The sequence below is a fragment of the Aythya fuligula genome, chromosome 14, assembly GCF_009819795.1.
Source record: "Aythya fuligula isolate bAytFul2 chromosome 14, bAytFul2.pri, whole genome shotgun sequence".
Lineage (NCBI taxonomy): Eukaryota > Metazoa > Chordata > Aves > Anseriformes > Anatidae > Aythya > Aythya fuligula.
In genome coordinates, this window is record NC_045572.1 from 15,884,414 (window position 1) to 15,902,686 (window position 18,273).

General features: G+C 37.8%; 1 protein-coding gene across 2 annotated transcripts in view; it reads right to left on the reverse strand.

Moving 5' to 3' along the window:
• Nucleotides 1-12,848, reverse strand: part of SPOCK1 (SPARC (osteonectin), cwcv and kazal like domains proteoglycan 1) — a 285,128-nt gene extending 272,280 nt beyond the window's left edge. For both annotated transcript variants that reach the window (XM_032196945.1, XM_032196944.1), the window contains exons 1-2: nucleotides 12,690-12,848; nucleotides 12,218-12,385 (exon numbers count right to left, since the gene is read on the reverse strand). In XM_032196945.1, coding sequence (XP_032052836.1) covers nucleotides 12,218-12,385 — 168 coding nt within the window. In that variant the 5' untranslated portion in view covers nucleotides 12,690-12,848. The remainder of the gene's footprint in view (nucleotides 1-12,217; nucleotides 12,386-12,689) is intronic.
• Between the last annotated feature and the right edge of the window lie 5,425 nt (nucleotides 12,849-18,273).

Here is an 18,273-nt window from a genome sequence, read left to right on the forward strand (position 1 = left end):
TACTTTACTGATGAAAAGCACAGTTAAAGTATTTTCCTCTAGCAACCTTCTGTTGTCCTGCCCTCTCAATCAACTATTTTTAACTTTTAAATCTGGAGAATGGTATCACATAACAAATCCATCAATTTTTACATCTGAGGTCTCATCATATGAGCATCACCTCATATGAATCTCAGTGATTGTGCCTGCAGGACTAACACTGCTTTCTAAAAAGATTACATGGACCAAAAGAAACCACTTTATTTTGCCCTCTGGCTTTCAATGTGAAACAAGTGTCATTGTGAAATGCTGACAAGATTCTCTCATGTTTTCTAGCTTTGAAAAACTACAGCACAATGCTAATGTTGGAAGCACACAAACAAAATATAGGAAGATTTTATTTATTTATTATTAAAAGCTACAGTACAATAATTACTAAAATTTGAGCAGACAACATAATTGTACCCTTCTGCATGAAAATAAGGAAAGGAGAAAAGAGAAATCTTATGGACATTTCAATATATTTACATATGATGACATGATAAGATATTCCATTTATGCAGGACACTAAGTTTGGAAATCATCCTTACGCAACATGAGACTTGCATCCAGGAGATGTGTTGAAAGTTTGGATGATTTTCATGCTTTATATAGGTCCTACGCACACTGAATTTCACCAGCTGTTGTGAAGTGTTTTCCTACTTTACTCCTGCACCACTGCATTAGAGCACCATCCAAGGGAATGGAGCAAACTGCTTCTCAAATGAGCTTGCAGCAGTACATGATCATTCAGTGGATGTTCTGTTTTAAATCAAGCTTTTGCCATCTGTTCCTCTGCTAATTACAAATGCTACAGATATCCACAACTATACTGCAAGGAAAAAAAGGCTATTAAAGCACATGTATTCTTTCTACAATGCATCTTTGTTGTTTATCAAATTAAAACTAATACCACCCACCACACAACGCTCAAGTCCCACAGTAGGAAGACCACATCAATGCAGGTGTTTACAGCTTCTTACCTGGCAATAAGCCAGCTGTGATTTCTTGGAGTCCAAAATGTATTATGTATACTCAGCAAGAGAATCTTCACAACTGTGCCCAGAATCACACACAGTTCTTAAGTGGGGGTTACCAGAAGCTTTGCTCACACGAACACTTGCTAACCAGCGTCTGGGCCATGCAGGATGCTCATTAGCAGCTAACTAGCTTTCAGCTGTATCCCCTCTAAATCCCTTCCTGCTCTCCTCTCCCTCCAACCTTAACACCATAATCAAGCTATATTTTTTGAATCCTCTGTAATGAAGGAGCACATGCTTTTCCGTATCTAACTTCTTCCCATTCTGTCTATGCTTGTAACTCCATTACCTACATAAACACACACACACACAAACACAAATGTCTTATCCTTCTTTTCCTCTTTTTGCCAGGCATTTTCTGTGAAGGAAAGATCTCCAACCTTAAAAAAAAAAAAAAAAAAAAAAAGACTGTTTCAACTATGATTTCTCACCTAATGGAGCATGTCTCCAACTCAGCCATGACTACTCAGGAAGCTTCAGCTTTAAAGCCAGCCAATGCCCTAAGGCTTAGTTTCTCATTTTATATATACATGTATCTCTTTATTGAGTTTGAATTTTAGAGACAATCTTATGTCATTCCAGATGGAACATGTCAACCTCACCATTCCCAATGTATCAGTAATGGTTTTGCAATGATGGAGGTAGGTTTTAAAATAATTTCTTTCTTGCAGCTTCTTTCATTACTAATGACTACAGCCATGCTGAGCACACAACCATATTCTTCCCTATTTTACTTTGCCGTGCTGCAATAGAATACTTCTCATCTTTAATTACACAGTGTCATATTCATCCTTTAAACCATGAATGGAGTATCTCTACAAAAAAAATAAGGTTCTTTGTTTACTAATACAAAAAGTTCTGATAGCCCCTACGAAGCTGTATTTTTGTTGTTGCTTTTTCTTCCTCCATATGAAGATGGCATTCTTGGTGATGGCAGATGTTGCTTCGGAAGTGGAAATTTCAATATATTTTAAAATAGTTCTAGAATTTTTTGTTATATTTTTATAAATGCTCCATAATTGTCCGTTTATACCCAATAAAGTTTCTTGCACTTATATTCACACTTCTCTTTTACAAGGTATTGTACACGGATAGGAAACACTTCTTTGTTATCACTAACATCAGTGTCTCTGGGGAAAAAATATTACCTTTCATCTTAGGTTATAAGGAATTCATTACAAGCCACAAAATCTTCACTCTGCCAATCATTTTAACATTTATTAAGATATGACACATGCATAATACACGAAGCACCTCTTCATGAGAGGAACCAAAGGCTTTATAGAAAGAAGAGGAAACCAGATATAAAAATAAACAATTGTGTCACATAAGAATTATCATTTCAGTACATCTCACTTCATATTTTAATGAAAATAAGACATTATGCATCCTGTTGCAGCTGTCAACTTTGCTATATAAGCATCTTTGTAAGTGATCATATTAATAAATCTGTGGCTATTGACATGAATTACTACATACTTTTTTATAAACAAATATATCTGGAGTACCAGTTTTCTTCATCTGGCAAAGCTTCCGTTATATGCATAACTGACAGTTGTGTGGTATTTTTCCAGTTCATATTTATTGAAATTAAATGTGACAGAATTCTTTTTTTGGATGCTGTTGACCTCAGCGAGCCATAATGTGGAGATTCACGGTTGTGTTTAAGGAATATGCTGGGTAATTCTATATTTAAATCACTAATTATCCCATGTCTATTATATCCTTACTGAAGGCAACACTCTGGTGTTCTTTCATGGTGTTTTTTGTTTGTTTGTTTGTTTTTAGCAACAACTTTAGGAAGTTTTAAAAAGATCAGTAGACTTTTTAAACTTATTAAGACTCATGAGTTTCACCAGATGTAGCTTAACATTAAGATAAAACAAGATACAGGAAATTTGCTGTGCATTATATCTCTGCTCTAACAGAAAATATCTAATCCCCCTTAAATATGATCTCGAAATAGAGGTGTGTCTACCTAGTATTTAAAAAACAAAATAAACAAACAAACAAAACCCACTCTAGCTAGCATGAAAAAGACTGGTTAGCCCAGCTTCTCTTAGGGGGATTAAAAAAAAAAAAAAAAAAAAGACATAATTTATCCGTGATACATGTTGAATGATGTTTATGTTATCATGCAAAAAATTAATTTAACCCACTAAGTACTGCTGTCAGATACTGGCACATATACCCAAAGGAAGAATACAGACCTGTTAACCTTCATCTTTCTATATTCAAACCCAGTACACAACAAGTAGAACTGCATTGTCCTGGGACTTGCACAACATAAAATTTGTTGTTAGATTTAGTATTAGGTTGACAGATAACTCTGCAGCTAGCTTTGTCCTCTGCTCCCACAACCGCCTAACCCAGATGTACATCTCTGTATGCCTAACCACACTGGAAAATTGCTTTAAGATGTGGTAAAGGGTGCCACAGAAAGAGTAAGAGCTGCTGAAGATGGAATGACGCCCCAGGGAGGGTTCAGCACCGGACAGCTCTGCACCGCACCAGGCCTCAGACCCTGCACAGGCTCTGGGCGAGTAACAGGGCTCTGCCAGAACACACTCTTCCAGGTGCAACGGTCTTAGATGAAGTGGGCATATTTCAGAGCAGTTTCTTTAACATATCACTACAGTGCATGCAAATGTACAGCAAAGTTTTCAGGTAAAGGGATTACTAATATGCATCCCCTGCAATAAAATGGAGAGGGAACAGATTAGAATCTATGTAGTGCAGGTTGGTGGAAATATTTTAATTCCATCTTTTGGGGATGATAGTATAAGAAGAATATGTGAAACTGGTCATCCCACCTTCAGGGAGTGAAAATTTAAATGGAAGTGGAATCACTGCCACTGCACTGTTGAAGTCTCTAAAATTGATTTTTATTAATATATACTACACACAATCAAGTTCTACCAAGAACCTAAATATCCCTAGTAGACACAGAAGCACTACTCCAAAAAATGTTTTCCCCTCTCTCCCTCAAACAAGCAGTTCAGTCTGTCTCAGCTGCAGACTCATTTCTTAACCCTGCTATGATCATTTTAAGCATCCATTAGGAAGAAGTTAAAGCCTGTCCTTCCTACTTCTTTGGTTTTCTGTTCAGGTTCAACCATTAGAACTAGAAGAGAAAGACATAGAGGGCAGTATACAAGCAGCAGGAGACAATACTGAGATAAATTTCTGAATAGACAAGGAAACTCATAGAAAGAAAGCTGAAGTCAGCTCTCCAACCTAAAAAGCACATAAAAACTATCCACAAGGTATGCTGTGAAATTTCAGATTAAATTGTATACATATGCAGCTGAATTTCCTGATTAGACAATTTCAAAATAACTTGCACAGACAGACAAATATTACTACCTTTATCAATTCCAATGTTGGCCACAATTGAACTGTATGCCATGATATATTGAAACCTTTCTTGAAAACCAGTCTGAGATAGTTACTTTAACAGCAATTTTTAATCAAGTATTTTTCTATCTGCCCAGGAGAAAGCAATCAGTGAAGTGGATTTATGACACTAAGTTCATTAAGAGGACAGCCAAGATCACAGAATTAATTGAAGCCCCCTTGTATCCATTTAATGAGAATGATTTTCTGTTACTCTGGATTACAAACCAAGCTATAGAAGTGACAGATAAAGACCAATCTACTTCCTGCCAAAACCTCTATTCAGTAGTTTAGCAATTACTTATCTGTAAACTGAATTTTGAATCATATCTTAGCCTTGAAACTCATTAGGCATTAGATGTTCAGTCCAAATATGTAATTCAATTTTAGCTGCCAACCTGCGACAGCAAATCTACCAATGATAACTGCTGGCATTAATCTACCTGGTGACAGACTATTTAGAGTTAAGGCTTGGTAACATAGCAGCAATAAGGCCCCACATAGAGCTGCAACAAAGTGTTGGAAGTACAGAAATTCACATTGAAGACAGTGGCGTTACTTTAGCTTGGCTGTGTCAACTCCACTTCTTTGTTTTGGTTGGAATCTATCAAGTGTGTTTTCTGCAGACTGAACATGTTTGATTTTCAGATAGTTTGATTCTTCCAGGAAGCTGCTACTACTTATGCTGGCCAAAAACCTGATCTTTCAGCCTTTTCCAACTACATAGTGTCCTCCAAAAGACAAAAATAACCATTTAAACTAACTGGCCTTTCATGGCCTTTCAGTCTTCTTTGTATAACAGGAAAACGAGGAATACAACAAACTCAGGCATCACTGAAGTCTTTGAGAACTTGGTCATCAGCATCAACAGAACTTCACTAAAGATCTTTTGGATGATTTTTTTTTTGATAATATGGGGAAAGAAATAATTAAACAGTCTTTGAATAAACAGATGTTATCAAAAAGAAAAAAGAGTTTTCATACCCCAAATGTAGTATTTCACCTACATTTCCCTCATGAAGTCCTGCCTCTTGTAAAATTAGCTCACTAGCACCACCCCATATTCAGGTAGCCTTGTATTTTATCCACAAACCTCTCCCACACTATTTAATTACGTATGTCTAGCCTCTTGGTTAACACTGTAAGTACAGAAGACAAATAAAAGTACAAACTCACAAGTTGTAGGAAGTATTATCTCATGGCTATGTACCGGGTTTTGATTTGCTGAAATTTTGCACATATGAGGCACTAGCATTGTGATTTGTCAAAATTGGCTTTTCCAAATTTTTAAAATTCAATTTTAACTCCACATGTAACAAGAAGCAAAAGATTTCTCTTACAAAAAACAAACAAAAAAAGTTTCTTTCTGTACTTACAAAGGTGCAGCATGCTCTTCACGTCATTGTATTTCCTATAGCTCCCACTCCAACTCTTAAAACATAGAATTTGAATCCAGATATATAACAGAAGACTCCATTCACAGAAATATGACAAAACTACAGATTAAAAAATTACCCTATGGAAAAGAAAACCTGTAAAATTTAAGGGTTCGGGAGACGGGGAAGAGAAAGTAGTAGAATCCAATAATTCTTCTACAGTACTCTAAAGAACTGTAAAACACGTCAGTGAAATCTTCAGACCTACAGAATTCCTTATTAGGGATACAATTAGTGACTGCAGTCTATAGAAGATTTCTGCAAGGTTACTGCTCAATTTAGGACTTGAAACATATAATATAGAAACTAATATGATAATTTTCTACTGACCTGTTCAGCTTTAGAGTCTTATGTCATTCCTAGGCAAGCTAGATACATGTTAGTTAACCATTAAAAGTGTGCTCTCCATACCTTCCAAGTTAATTATTCTGACATAAATGCCATTATTTTTCCCCTTGTCCACTGCTGAAGGAACGTGTCAAGTTTGAGAAGAGCATTTTTAGTAATCATGTGTCTTCTGGTTTTAAGAAGCTGATTGTGAATTACACTTGGACAAATTTGGTCTTATGTTCTGCTACTCTTTTAAACTTCACACAGATTTGGCAGATACATCTCAACTGTACTTCACAATCACATTTATATTCCAGCCTTGTTAGCTCAAAAATGCCAGGGGATCTGGGGATACTTGCGTTATTTGGGTATCTGAGATCAAGTTCCACCAGACTAAAAAAATGTGGATAGGAAGCAAGACAGCCATCTGCATGGGGATTTAATCTTAATGAAGAGATATATGAAATAACAATCCAGGGCCTCTTAAAAAAAAAAATCACAGAATCCAGGTTATGTTTTACGTTAACTACACCATAATCTTTTTTGTTAACATACAAGCTCCATTTTAAAACTGAATTTTAAAAAGATAACTTTTAAAAACCTAACGGTGAGTAGATTAATACTCTTTGTCCTAAAGTCAGGAATAAAATTATTTTTGTTGGCTATATTCTGCTCCTTTCTTTATGTCAACTTCTCATAACCCTCTCTCAATAAAATTTCTGTAGCAAATCTACTCTTTCAAAATTAGCTTTATGCAAATAAAGTCAATTCCTATGCTCTTAATATTACTAGTTAAATATGTTTCATACAATTTTCTTTCTTTAACAGAACCAGAAATCTTTCATCTTATGCATTTCAACAATATATTTGTTCTCTTTAGAGTAGCATTACTTCTGTTACTTAGAATAACTCTGCAAAAATCAATAAATGTACACAGGTTTTCTCTCTCATCTATTTCAAGCTAAGCTGCCAGGACCCAGAATAAATTCATTTCAGCTCTCAGTTCCATGACCTTCTGCTTTGTACTTTTAAATTTCATTTCATTTCAATTACTTGAGTTCTCAAGGTCTTCCAGTTCTGCCCGCTTGGTATTCCAGCCCTTCTCCATATTGGTCATGTTTTCCAACTCTCTGCTATCAATTTTCACTACCGCACTCTTAATTTGGGGCTAAACAAACCAGAGAAGAAAAGTGCAACAAGAGGAAAAGCAGGTGCAGAAGCATGAAGAGGTCAGCACAATATCCATCAATGGCAATGCTGGAACAGTACAGCTCCATCAGCCTGTATTTGCTATACCACCTAACACAGCATTTCTGCTTAGGGTCAGGGTGAACTCAGTAGGCTCAGAGAGCTGATGTACATGAATAACTGACAAAATCGTCTCTTCAATGAATCATATTAGGGGCTGGTGGTCTGTGCCAACCTGAGAAACCTAATATATAATCTAATCCACTTATCTATAAATGTTAATGCTTCTCATAGTTACATTCAGCTACTTATTTACTGTAAGTGTGTGAAATTTTATATGCACAGATTTCATGTCTCATTTCCTAGGCATGCATAGTCTCAAAGCATATCACGGATGGGTTTACTAACACGATAACCTGAAGTGAATTGAAACTCTGCAAGTAATAAAATTTAGAGAAACAGTTTAGCTAATGAAGAACATAGCCTGGCAATCTTCCATGCATAAACATACACCAAAACCAGGTCCTGCCAAGATTCTTAGCTTGCAACTTTTTAGAAAGTCCTTGTATGGTTTATATTAGATCCTTTAAGTTCTTTTAATTTTTCCCCTTTTTGCAGTTTAATCCATAGCTAGTTGCACTTATTGCCTCTTTTTAATGTAAGTATTAATAATGTAATAGACATAAGTCCAAGTAGAAGTAATAGTATTAGTGTGTTCATATAATTTGGTTAAGACAGGCCTTACACTAAGAGGACTCATTCTGTGCCTTCTATGCCAAGCCTCTATGAATGGAATGAGATGCTGCAGTGTGACCTGTTAGAGTAATGTGTATGGCTATTCACATAATAAATGCTTTCTAAGACTCGTAAGAATTCACTTCACATTCAGGTACTGAATTTGCACTCAAGCTCCCATTAAGCCAAAGAATCTCTCTCAACAGATTTAATCGAATGATCGAGGCCTTAACATTTGTTTTCATATCTAAAGGTCTAATTTACCTCTCATATTCTTAAAGTCTTCTTTTCCAAGCCTCAAATGTGTACAAAGAAAATATCTGCAGTTGCTTCCTACAGACTGCAGCTTGCTTACTGTTCTCTTTTTCTAGTAAGAATATTGACTTAGTTTTTAGTTTTCAGATACTTAAGTAACTGACTAGGTCTAGTTTAGTACTTATGTAAGCATTCAAACCACATTCAGTGTATGAATTAAATGAATAAAATTCCACATAGCCACAAATGCTGAGTGCTGTTCTTTCTTTTGTATGGTTCAACACAAAGTCATGAGGGAGAGAAACACTCTTATCCCCAGCTATACAATGGCACTTAAGACGGAGAGATTTTGTCACTGGCCACATAGGAAGTCCATGATACACTAGGAAAAAGAGGCAGAAGACAGACAGGAATATCACGGTCAGATCATATTTAAAGCATATCAACACATGAGACATTATGCCATTATTGATACTGGATGAATAGACCATACACAAGATTTTCAGGAGCATGTGCTTCACAACACATCAGTCAGACTGGTCTTACTATTCATTAGCAGGCTTTGCTTTGTCTTAAAACTGAAGCCCTTAAATATTGCACAAATTGTGTTCAAACCATATGAAAACATTGCATTGTCAAGTCTTGTTTGTACCAGATCTTGAGGCCTTTTGAAAATGTTGATAGGGCATCATTTTACATTATGAAACTTGGTCAAACTTAAAAATTTAGCCTGATTATGTGTTTATAATGTTGCGTTCAAATGAGGTGTACTTCTGTGCTGTCTTTTCACTGAACAGTAATGATTGCTGGACCATTAGGGGCAACTAACATGCTGTCTTTACCCAAAAGAAATATGGGTCATACTTGAGAAAACAATCAATACTTGTCTTCTCAAATCAGGCCATATTGGACCATAGCTCAATAAGCTTGACCAACCAATTGATTTTGAAAAGAATAAGTGAAAAAGATGAGGGAATCTCTATTTAAAATTTTATACTCAGTTATATCCCATACATAAAGAAATCTGGTGGTTGTGCAGCACTGTGCATACATATATGCATGTAAATCTGTCATACGTTTGTGTTGCACGCATATATGTGCGACAAATAGTTTAAAGTGACCACAGCCACAACAATTAAATCTAAGCTCTATATGTGCTATGTTTCTTCTACTGTGCATGTGGACACAATTATGTAAATATTTGTGCAACCTGATATCACTTGACATCAAATTCTGAAAGCTACTAAAGGTAATTATGATTTTTACTGCAAAATTACTTCTGCTGATTTGTAGGGTATGGCCTAGGCCCTTTGCTCTGTAGCAGCTGTAGTGTCAGATTCAGTAAGGTATTAACTGAAACACCACTTCTATACTCCAGACTTTTGTACAGCGCCTACACTGAGAATTTCATCCAGTAATGATGTACAGTTACAGCTTGGGAATGAAGGGAAGATGGGAAAAGAGTTTCCCTGCAAATTCAACAATTACAAATGAAATGCTAATCTACTCCACACATAGCAGTTAATACTGCTGTGTGTCATTTCACTAAGCAGTTTTACAAAAATATTTTAACAACCCATTCCAAAGCAACATGGCCACAAAGCATTACATCTCTGCACACAAGAAGTGTGCTCTCATTCCTAATGTGTGTGAACAGAAACTCTAACAGAAGATTATGATGCATTAAAATCACTTTGGTTGGAAATACATAATTAAGAGTTTAATTACTTATACAATCTTTTTATATTTTTTCTTTGAAAAAGCTTAGTAGATTAGCAGTCTCTATTAGTTTGCCACATAGAATACTTCACAGACACACAGTTGTAACGATGGTTTTAATGTAAATAAATAGAACCATTAAAATAGCTGAGGAGAAAGATATCTAAACTTTGCACAAACTTTATATTATTTATTTCTGCTTGACAGAGGACTTGTTAAGATTTTTTTCCATAAAATGGTTCTTCATACGGAAGAGAGTTTTGAGGCTTTACAGATTTTGTTAGCATTTTCAGTAGTTCTAAAAAAACATTTTCAATTGTGAAACGTTAGAACATGAAAGAGGTAATATTAATGAATATCTTCCCTACGAAGAGGAATCATGCCTCTGAAAATTGCACCTGTGAGACAGGAAAGGGTATGAGAAGTTGCAAAGACTTCAGACTTTAAAAAAATGCATAAAATGAAATACAAACTTTAAGCTCAAGAAGCATAATTTAATACAAAGTCTCTATTTGTAAGGAGCCTGTTGAAAGATGTAGAGAGTCATCTGCTAGAATTCTGTCGCTAATTAAAAACATTTTGGTTGAATTTGCCAGTCGTTCATTCAATTTACCATTTTCAGATGGTGTTGAACTGTCATGTCAAGTCTTGTGTAGGAATTAGGAAGAGAAATCCTTAGCCTGCATTCCCCAGAAGAATAAAGCAGCTAATCACAAAGATTCCCTTGGAGCCTGGTAAAAATCTATGAATCCACATTAACTGTGGAATACCCTTAATAAAATACTACTTACTGTTTAAGCATAGGCTTTTTGGGGAACCAATTATGAGAATTTTAACAGTCCCAATAGGTGAACATCATCATAGTGACTGCATACAAATGTACATTCTGATATAATAGTCGGTGCTATTGATAAGTCCATACTTTGTTATATTAAAAATCAGAGTACAGAATGATTTTTCAGACACAGAACTACCAGAAAACGTAGAGAGAATAAGCTAAGCAGAGACAGGTCACATTTAACCGTAATACTTCAACTTCTTTGCAAAGTAAGGTACAACATTCAGACCACAGCAACAAATGTATAATATCAAAGTTTAACTTTTTAATAGCATTATAAAGCACCTGAGCTACTTAAATGAGAATAAATTAATAAATAGCACACACACAACAAACTCACAAAACAGTACTAGCAGAACTGCTAGCCAACTACGTACTTGTCCCTTTCCTATAGTCACAATGCAGCCAGAGTGCACAAGTCCCATGCAATCAAGAATACTTAACCTCAGTGTGCTCCTGATCATCATTAACAGCAATGTTTCCCTTATCCAGCCTTAGAAACACTGAAGCAGGCCTTTCTGTGTATACTCCAAGAAAGATTTTTCAACATACAGGCAACAGAAGCAAAAGGAGCTCCAGAAATGTTACATTTGCTTTAAACATTGTGTTTGCCTTCCACTAGTCATTGACTTGCCATGCCCAACTGTATTCAATCTAAGGAAATTCAAAGCTTAATCTTAGGATCTTAGGAAAGTGATTTGTTTTGTGCAGGTACATGTCATAACATATCTTGAAGTCATCCCTATTTTCTAGGCTGAGAAGTAAAAAAAAAAGTCAAAGCATCGCTTCCTCCAAACCTATACCAGTGTCAAAACATGCATGATCAGAATTGATAATAAAATATTTTCCACCAAATCTGTAGGTGAAAAAATGCTTCAGTGTTTACCACCTGGTGGCTCAAACTGGTAAATATACCCTTCTTAAACACGCAATATCGTCGTTTACATTTAACTAGCCTCTTCAGCAGCAGGCACAGAAACTTCACTCAAAGTTCCTCCCCAAAGGAAAGCCGAAGACCATTACGCTTTCAGCAAGACTGATATCGAGCCAAAATCGTCCTGATCAATGGGGTAATCGAAAATGCCAGGACTGTGTCCAGCTTCCAAACCGCTCCGAACATCCTTAACGCACGCAGCAACCGCAAACCCGAGCTGCATCTCTCTTCCACCCACATCTTCTAAAAGCCAGCAGCCACCCACTGAAAAGATGCTGGAGTCAAACCAAACACACACGGAGCGTACAGCAAACGGAGAAGTACTTACATCCCTGAATTTGTTCCAGTACTTGTCTCTATCGTACTGCGAAACGGTGCTCAGCCATTTGTCGTTGTCCAGGAAATTGCCACGGCTGCTGCTACTCGTGATGACCTCGGGATGCCGGCTCTCCACTTGCAGGAAGCACCAGGCAGCGAGGACCAGCACCCCCGACATCTGCAAGGAGAGGATTCCTCGAGCGGGGAAGTTTGAGGGCACCCAAGTTCGGCCTTTTCGCCCCTCACGCCCCTCGCCAACTTCTGCCTGCGGAGCCACCAGCTCCGCTCAGACCCACCCTGCCCGCCCAGCCGTGCGGGGCGGGGAGCGACGGCAATAAAAACAAAACAGCTCACCCGCGGCCGGGCAGAGGCACCGGCCAGGGGAAAATAAAGCTTTACGACACCCCAGCAAAGCCTCCCGCGGGAGCAGCCAGCGCTGGCTCCGCGAAGTTTGGGTGCCAGGGCTGAGACGAAGCCCCTACCTCCGGGCAGTGCCGCCAGCCGCGGCTCCGAGCAGGGCGGGCGCCGCTGCCTCCTCTCCTTTGAGCGGCTGCCGCGGCTCGGATAGCGGATCGGAGAGAGCCGGCGAGCCCCCGCTAGGCTCCGTCAGCGGCTCCGGGCGTGTGCGGCTGTGTGTGTGAGTGTGTATGTGCGTGTGTGTGCGAGAGCGAGCGGTTGCGGGCTCTGCGTGAGCCAGGAGCCGAGGTCTGGCGACATCTTCTGGCGGCGGGATGGTGCTGAGGTAACGGGCAGGGCGAGGCGCCTCCCGTCGCTGACCGTCACCGTCTCGCTGTCTGTAACAGCCTCTTGGTCCAGGATCACTCCCCAAACCTCTTCACGGATGGGAAAGGGATACAAAATCCCCTCCTGGCTCCCTCCCGGTAAAGCAAATGTGTCAGCAAGGAAGCAGGGTTGTTCCCTTTGCGGAGAGTGGGGAGCAGTCCCCATGAGTGAGCCGCAGGGGCATTACATGGGCCCTGGAAATTCTGCTGATCAGCTTCGGGTTGTGAGCTGGCAGCTGGGGAGGCATCCGTGGGGATGTTGGGGGTAGCACCATCACGGAGACTGACAGTGAAGTCTCACTCCTGATGCACCCCGATGTGTTCCAGAGCCATAAACCTGCCCTTTATAAACAAACAAAAACCCTGCAAACACCAGTTGTAATAAGCCCTGGGTAGTACATGACTATTTAGAGGCAATGGTTTCAAAATATCTGGAAGTAAAGACATTTCAAAGGCATGAAAGTCATCCCAGATTTCATAATTTGTTTTGGCAAAGAGCTCCCCCTCCCTTTATCAGCTCACCCCACTCTGTGAAGACGTTTTCGCCCCCACACAATGGGTAGTGAAGGTAGACCTTGCACTGCCCAAGCCATTGGTTATTGCTGTAATCCATCCCCAAAACCTGTGAGGAAGGCACTCTTCCCACTCTTAATTTGAACATTTCAAGGGGTAGGAAATAGGGAAGTTATTTAAGCTGTCTTGTAAATATTGCCTTTTCTCTCCCAGGAAGCTGAAAACTGGGTTAATTCCACTTTTTCAAACAGTTGGATTAGAGGGTTCTTTAGGAACACAGGAGAGGGTCAAGGTTATTAATATTTTGCTGTTGCATCTGTGCACTGAACTCATACAGTGCACAGATCTCATACAGTTCTGTTCCTAGATCTGACTTTAAGTACAGTTCCTAAATACCACATAACTACAACAAAAGCCACTGGGATTGAAAAAAAATATAAAAATAAAATAAAAATGTGGGTTTATTAATTTTAACAGTAGAGAACAAGCATATACGCACGTAAGTACTGCATCTTGCATTCTCCCCTTGATGCACATAGAATCTAATGAAAGCTACATGCCTGCAGGAGGGCAAAATATAACCCAATAAAAATAACAAATAGACGAAATCCAAAGCAAAGCCCTGCAGACATGGATGTAAATCCATATCTAAGCACCTTGCTCCACCTTCCTTTCTACATTGGACTATACCATTCTTCTCAAGGTTGTCCAGGGTTCCACTCCAATGTTGTTCAGTTAGTTTCAGTGACAGATAAGGTTTATATAACTTCCTCCTGGTAGGGTGAACACAAGCTTTCTCATTTCTTATTTAGATTAACAGAGTACCGTAAAATTATATTTATTTATTTATTTCTTCCTGTATGGTCTTTACTGTAAGGCTTTTAACAACAGAGAATTTGTCTTCTCTGTACAGACATTAAAGCTCTTGCACCATCTTAAATCTTATGGTTAAGAAATTTCCCCAGTGAGCTTTACGGCAATCTATTGCCATTCAGCCATATACAGTTCCATTTGACTCATGAAGTTAAGACATGGCTGCATTTGAGCTCTGCTAAAACAAATCACCCTATCTGATAAATACTTGAGGATTTTTATGTGCAAGGAACTATATCCATGCTTACCAGTTTTATGTAGATACACTCATTACTACTTTCTTGATCCCACTGGACATCAGATCAATTTAATCCTCCACTGACCCAGGCTAGTAGACAGCAGCAGAACACTGTTTCCCACCAAATTTGTACGAGTTCTACCTTTTATAAATTTATATCAGCAGTTAGTTCACTCCTGTAAATCAGACTTGTTAGCACAGAAGGCCAAATTGAGTACACAGTTCAGTACAGTTGACTTCACTTAGTATGAAGCAGGTTAATATGCTTGCCAGTCAAAGACCTGAATGATAAATTACAGAAGCATTGTGTGCAAACTGAGTAATCGCATTCTTACTTGTAATAGTTGTCAGAAATGCGTCTTCATTTATTTAATTACTTCATAATCCCATACTCAAAACATGGCTAATCTTTCTTGATCCAGCAAAACACAGGCTTCCTCTTTAACCCTGATAGCAATCTCTATCATTCAGCAGCTGCAGCATTTCACCTCCAAGCTGTTTATCATCCATGACTAGAATTGAAACACTCCTGTCAGCTGTTTTTTATTATTGGACAGTGCTACAATTACCTCTAATTCTGATCCAAGAATATAATAGTAGAAATCTCTCTACGGTGGATACCAACTATTTGGTGTTTTGGATGTAAAAAGCTCCTTTCTTCCCAGTTAGAACTGCTGAGAAGTTAATAAACATTTTTACCGTGCTTGCACCTGTAAGAAGTGCCACAATATTGATTTTTGATATTATTTGCTGATTCACCCAAGCTGTGTAAAACATTTGATTAGAAGTTGCAGTTACAACCATGTCCAGCCAGATTCCGCATGCTGCAGTCTATTCAGGTTCTGTTCTGGAAGCAGAATCTTCTGGTGCAGAAAGCATTTCTCATACAGAGGAATCAAGGTCCAGATCTCATTTTGAGTTAGTTCCCCATGCAGAGGAATGATATAGTCATCTTAATAGGGCACTTTGGGACTTGCAGTTAATAGAGAAAGCCTTCAGCACCAGTCTTGCAGACAACATAAACAAAGCATGTTAACTTCCCCCTAGACCAAAGAGGATACCTGGAGAACCTAAATAGCCACTCCTTTCTACCCTAAAGCTACATTGAACTTGTCCCATATCAACCAGTAGCAACCAGTTGCATAGCCAGTAGGGTGAAGCCAGCAGCAATAGCACGTAAATGTTGTAATGTAAAGGATTCCTCTTCCCCCAGTTATACTTGCATGGCAGCAAAACTCACTTTTTCACCTTCTTTATTACTTCCATAGTTCTTAAGGCAGTGGCTGCAGCTGTTGTCGTAGAGCCTTGAAAATCTTCTGTGGACATTTATTAATGGTTTTTCCTCTCCTCTTGTGAGGCACAATACCACTGACTTCATTTTTAAAAAACATTTACTGAAGAAAGAAAATCTTTACAGTAACAAATGGTTGAATGACATTTCTGTACTCTACTCTGTACCAGAGTCCTTTATTACTGGATTAGGAAAATTCTGGTCTTGTAATTTAACTGGATTTTAAAATATATCACTAAAAATGTACATTCAGTGGCACAGACCTTCATTTAACATCTCTTTGTATCTTCCATATACTGCTGTATCTTTTTTAATAGACAGGGATTTTATTTCCTCCTCTGACTCTTAGGACTGCAGATTCAGCTTTGTTAGCTCTGCTGGGCAATTGTGCAGAAAAACTATTTTAACCTGTGCAGTAAGTGATTGTTGGCTTATACAAAGTTACTGAGACATTTGTCCATTTTACAATAGACTGCAATTCCTCTTCTCTAAAAATACTGCAAATACAAGTACTGGTTTGACCTCTTTATTTGTCTCTGCTCCCAGCTTCTTCTCTATATAAATCAGCCATATCTTATTGCAACAGAGTCTGATTTTTTGCAGGAACTTAATAAATGCATGCAACAGGAATGCTGCATGTATATCATGTGGCAGGAAAATGGTTTTCTAGCAGATAAAGTGGCACTACCTACTTTGGAGATGTTGCACTTCATGCAATTCCCCTTGCTCTTGTCCTTGAACCACATAACCCCAACATCGGTGATTTCAGTGTAAGAGAAAACATCCATTGACTCTAAAGATCTTACAACGTGTTCTGCAATCTATTTGCTAGCCTGTATTAGTTGTAATATCCCAAAATAAAGTGAATTGAAATACTGGCAAGTCTTGGGAAAAAATAAAAGGTGATCATAGCATATGGTAGACATGTAGGAGAAACAAAATGACTCAGGCAAAAGAACAACACAAATAATGAATAAATAAAATCACTTATCAGCTCTGGAAGTTGGAGGTGGATATCAGAACTGAGTTTTTCTCATCTTGCAAAGCTATCTTGCCTACAGGTGTCTAGAAGAGAAAAATACTTTTAAAATTGAAAAGACTTGCATTCACAAAAAATGTAGAACTAAAGACAAGACTATGTTTAAATTGAAAGAGGAGACTGAGGCAGTTATTAACAGTTTTTAAATTGTCTTCTCGTCTAATAATCCATGATTTACTCTGTCATCAGTAAAAAGAAACAAGTTATTCTGAATAATGCCTCAGAGCAGAAGTCTATCCTAGCCACTGTGCCTTGTTTTCTGAAGGTTATTAACTCCACAAAGGGCCTACAAAAGAAGAGTCGCAATAAACATTGTGATTACTGTGCTCAGGACCTGCAGCACAGTTATTCTACATAAAACAAACAAACAAACAAACAAAAAAACAAACAAAAAAAACTATGCTAACTTAAAAATCTAACAACAACAACAAAACCCTTTACCCACATATATCAGTCTATTCAAGTCATATCAGAATATTTACCAATTTAACGGCTATGAGTTTTTAATGATGTATGCAAAATGGGATGATAATCCCTGCATATTTCACAAATTGTTTCACTTTCTCGTCTTTCTAATGGGTATGGTCATCATGACAAAGGCCATTTTACGTTATTTCACAGAGTATCTTGTAAACTGACAACCTTATTTTATAGTTGCTTTTATTACTACTGGAACTTTTACAAGGGATTCCATCACAAAAATTGGTTAACTTAAATATTGTCATGGAGAGGTCTCACCATTTAATGCCAGAGTTCACTCTGCCCATGCAGCTTTCATTTTCAGTCGGAAAAGGTCATTAGAATTAAAATTCTCCTCAGACCTCATACTCTGTTGGAATGTGAAGTTTTGTAGCTCTGTTCAGCCTGAAAACTATTTCCCCAAGATTTGCCATTGTCAAGCAACTGGAGAGAGTTACCTCAAACCCTCTCTATAATATATATGTACAGAAATAAATGTTTGGAAATCATGTGGAATATCACATAGGCTTGTTCAATGTTAAGCATGGTAAGATCCTCTTTTACATATCTGTGAGATGCCATGGTATCAAACAATAAAAACCAAAACCATTAACACAGATTTCAGAAATTAGATTTGAATGTAAAATGGAGCATCATTAATGGATGAAATACAAAAATTAAATTTGCATTCCTATAAAAGTTAGAGAAGTCTCATGTGTGCTTTTTTTTTCCTCACATTATACTTTTCTAATTTTTAATTATCTCTATTTTGCCTATTTTTGCTACTTTTTTTCTTTTTCTCTCTACCACAGTCTTACGTAGATTTCATATTTTTGAGCTCTTTATGGTTCTTTATGATCATTTATTTCAC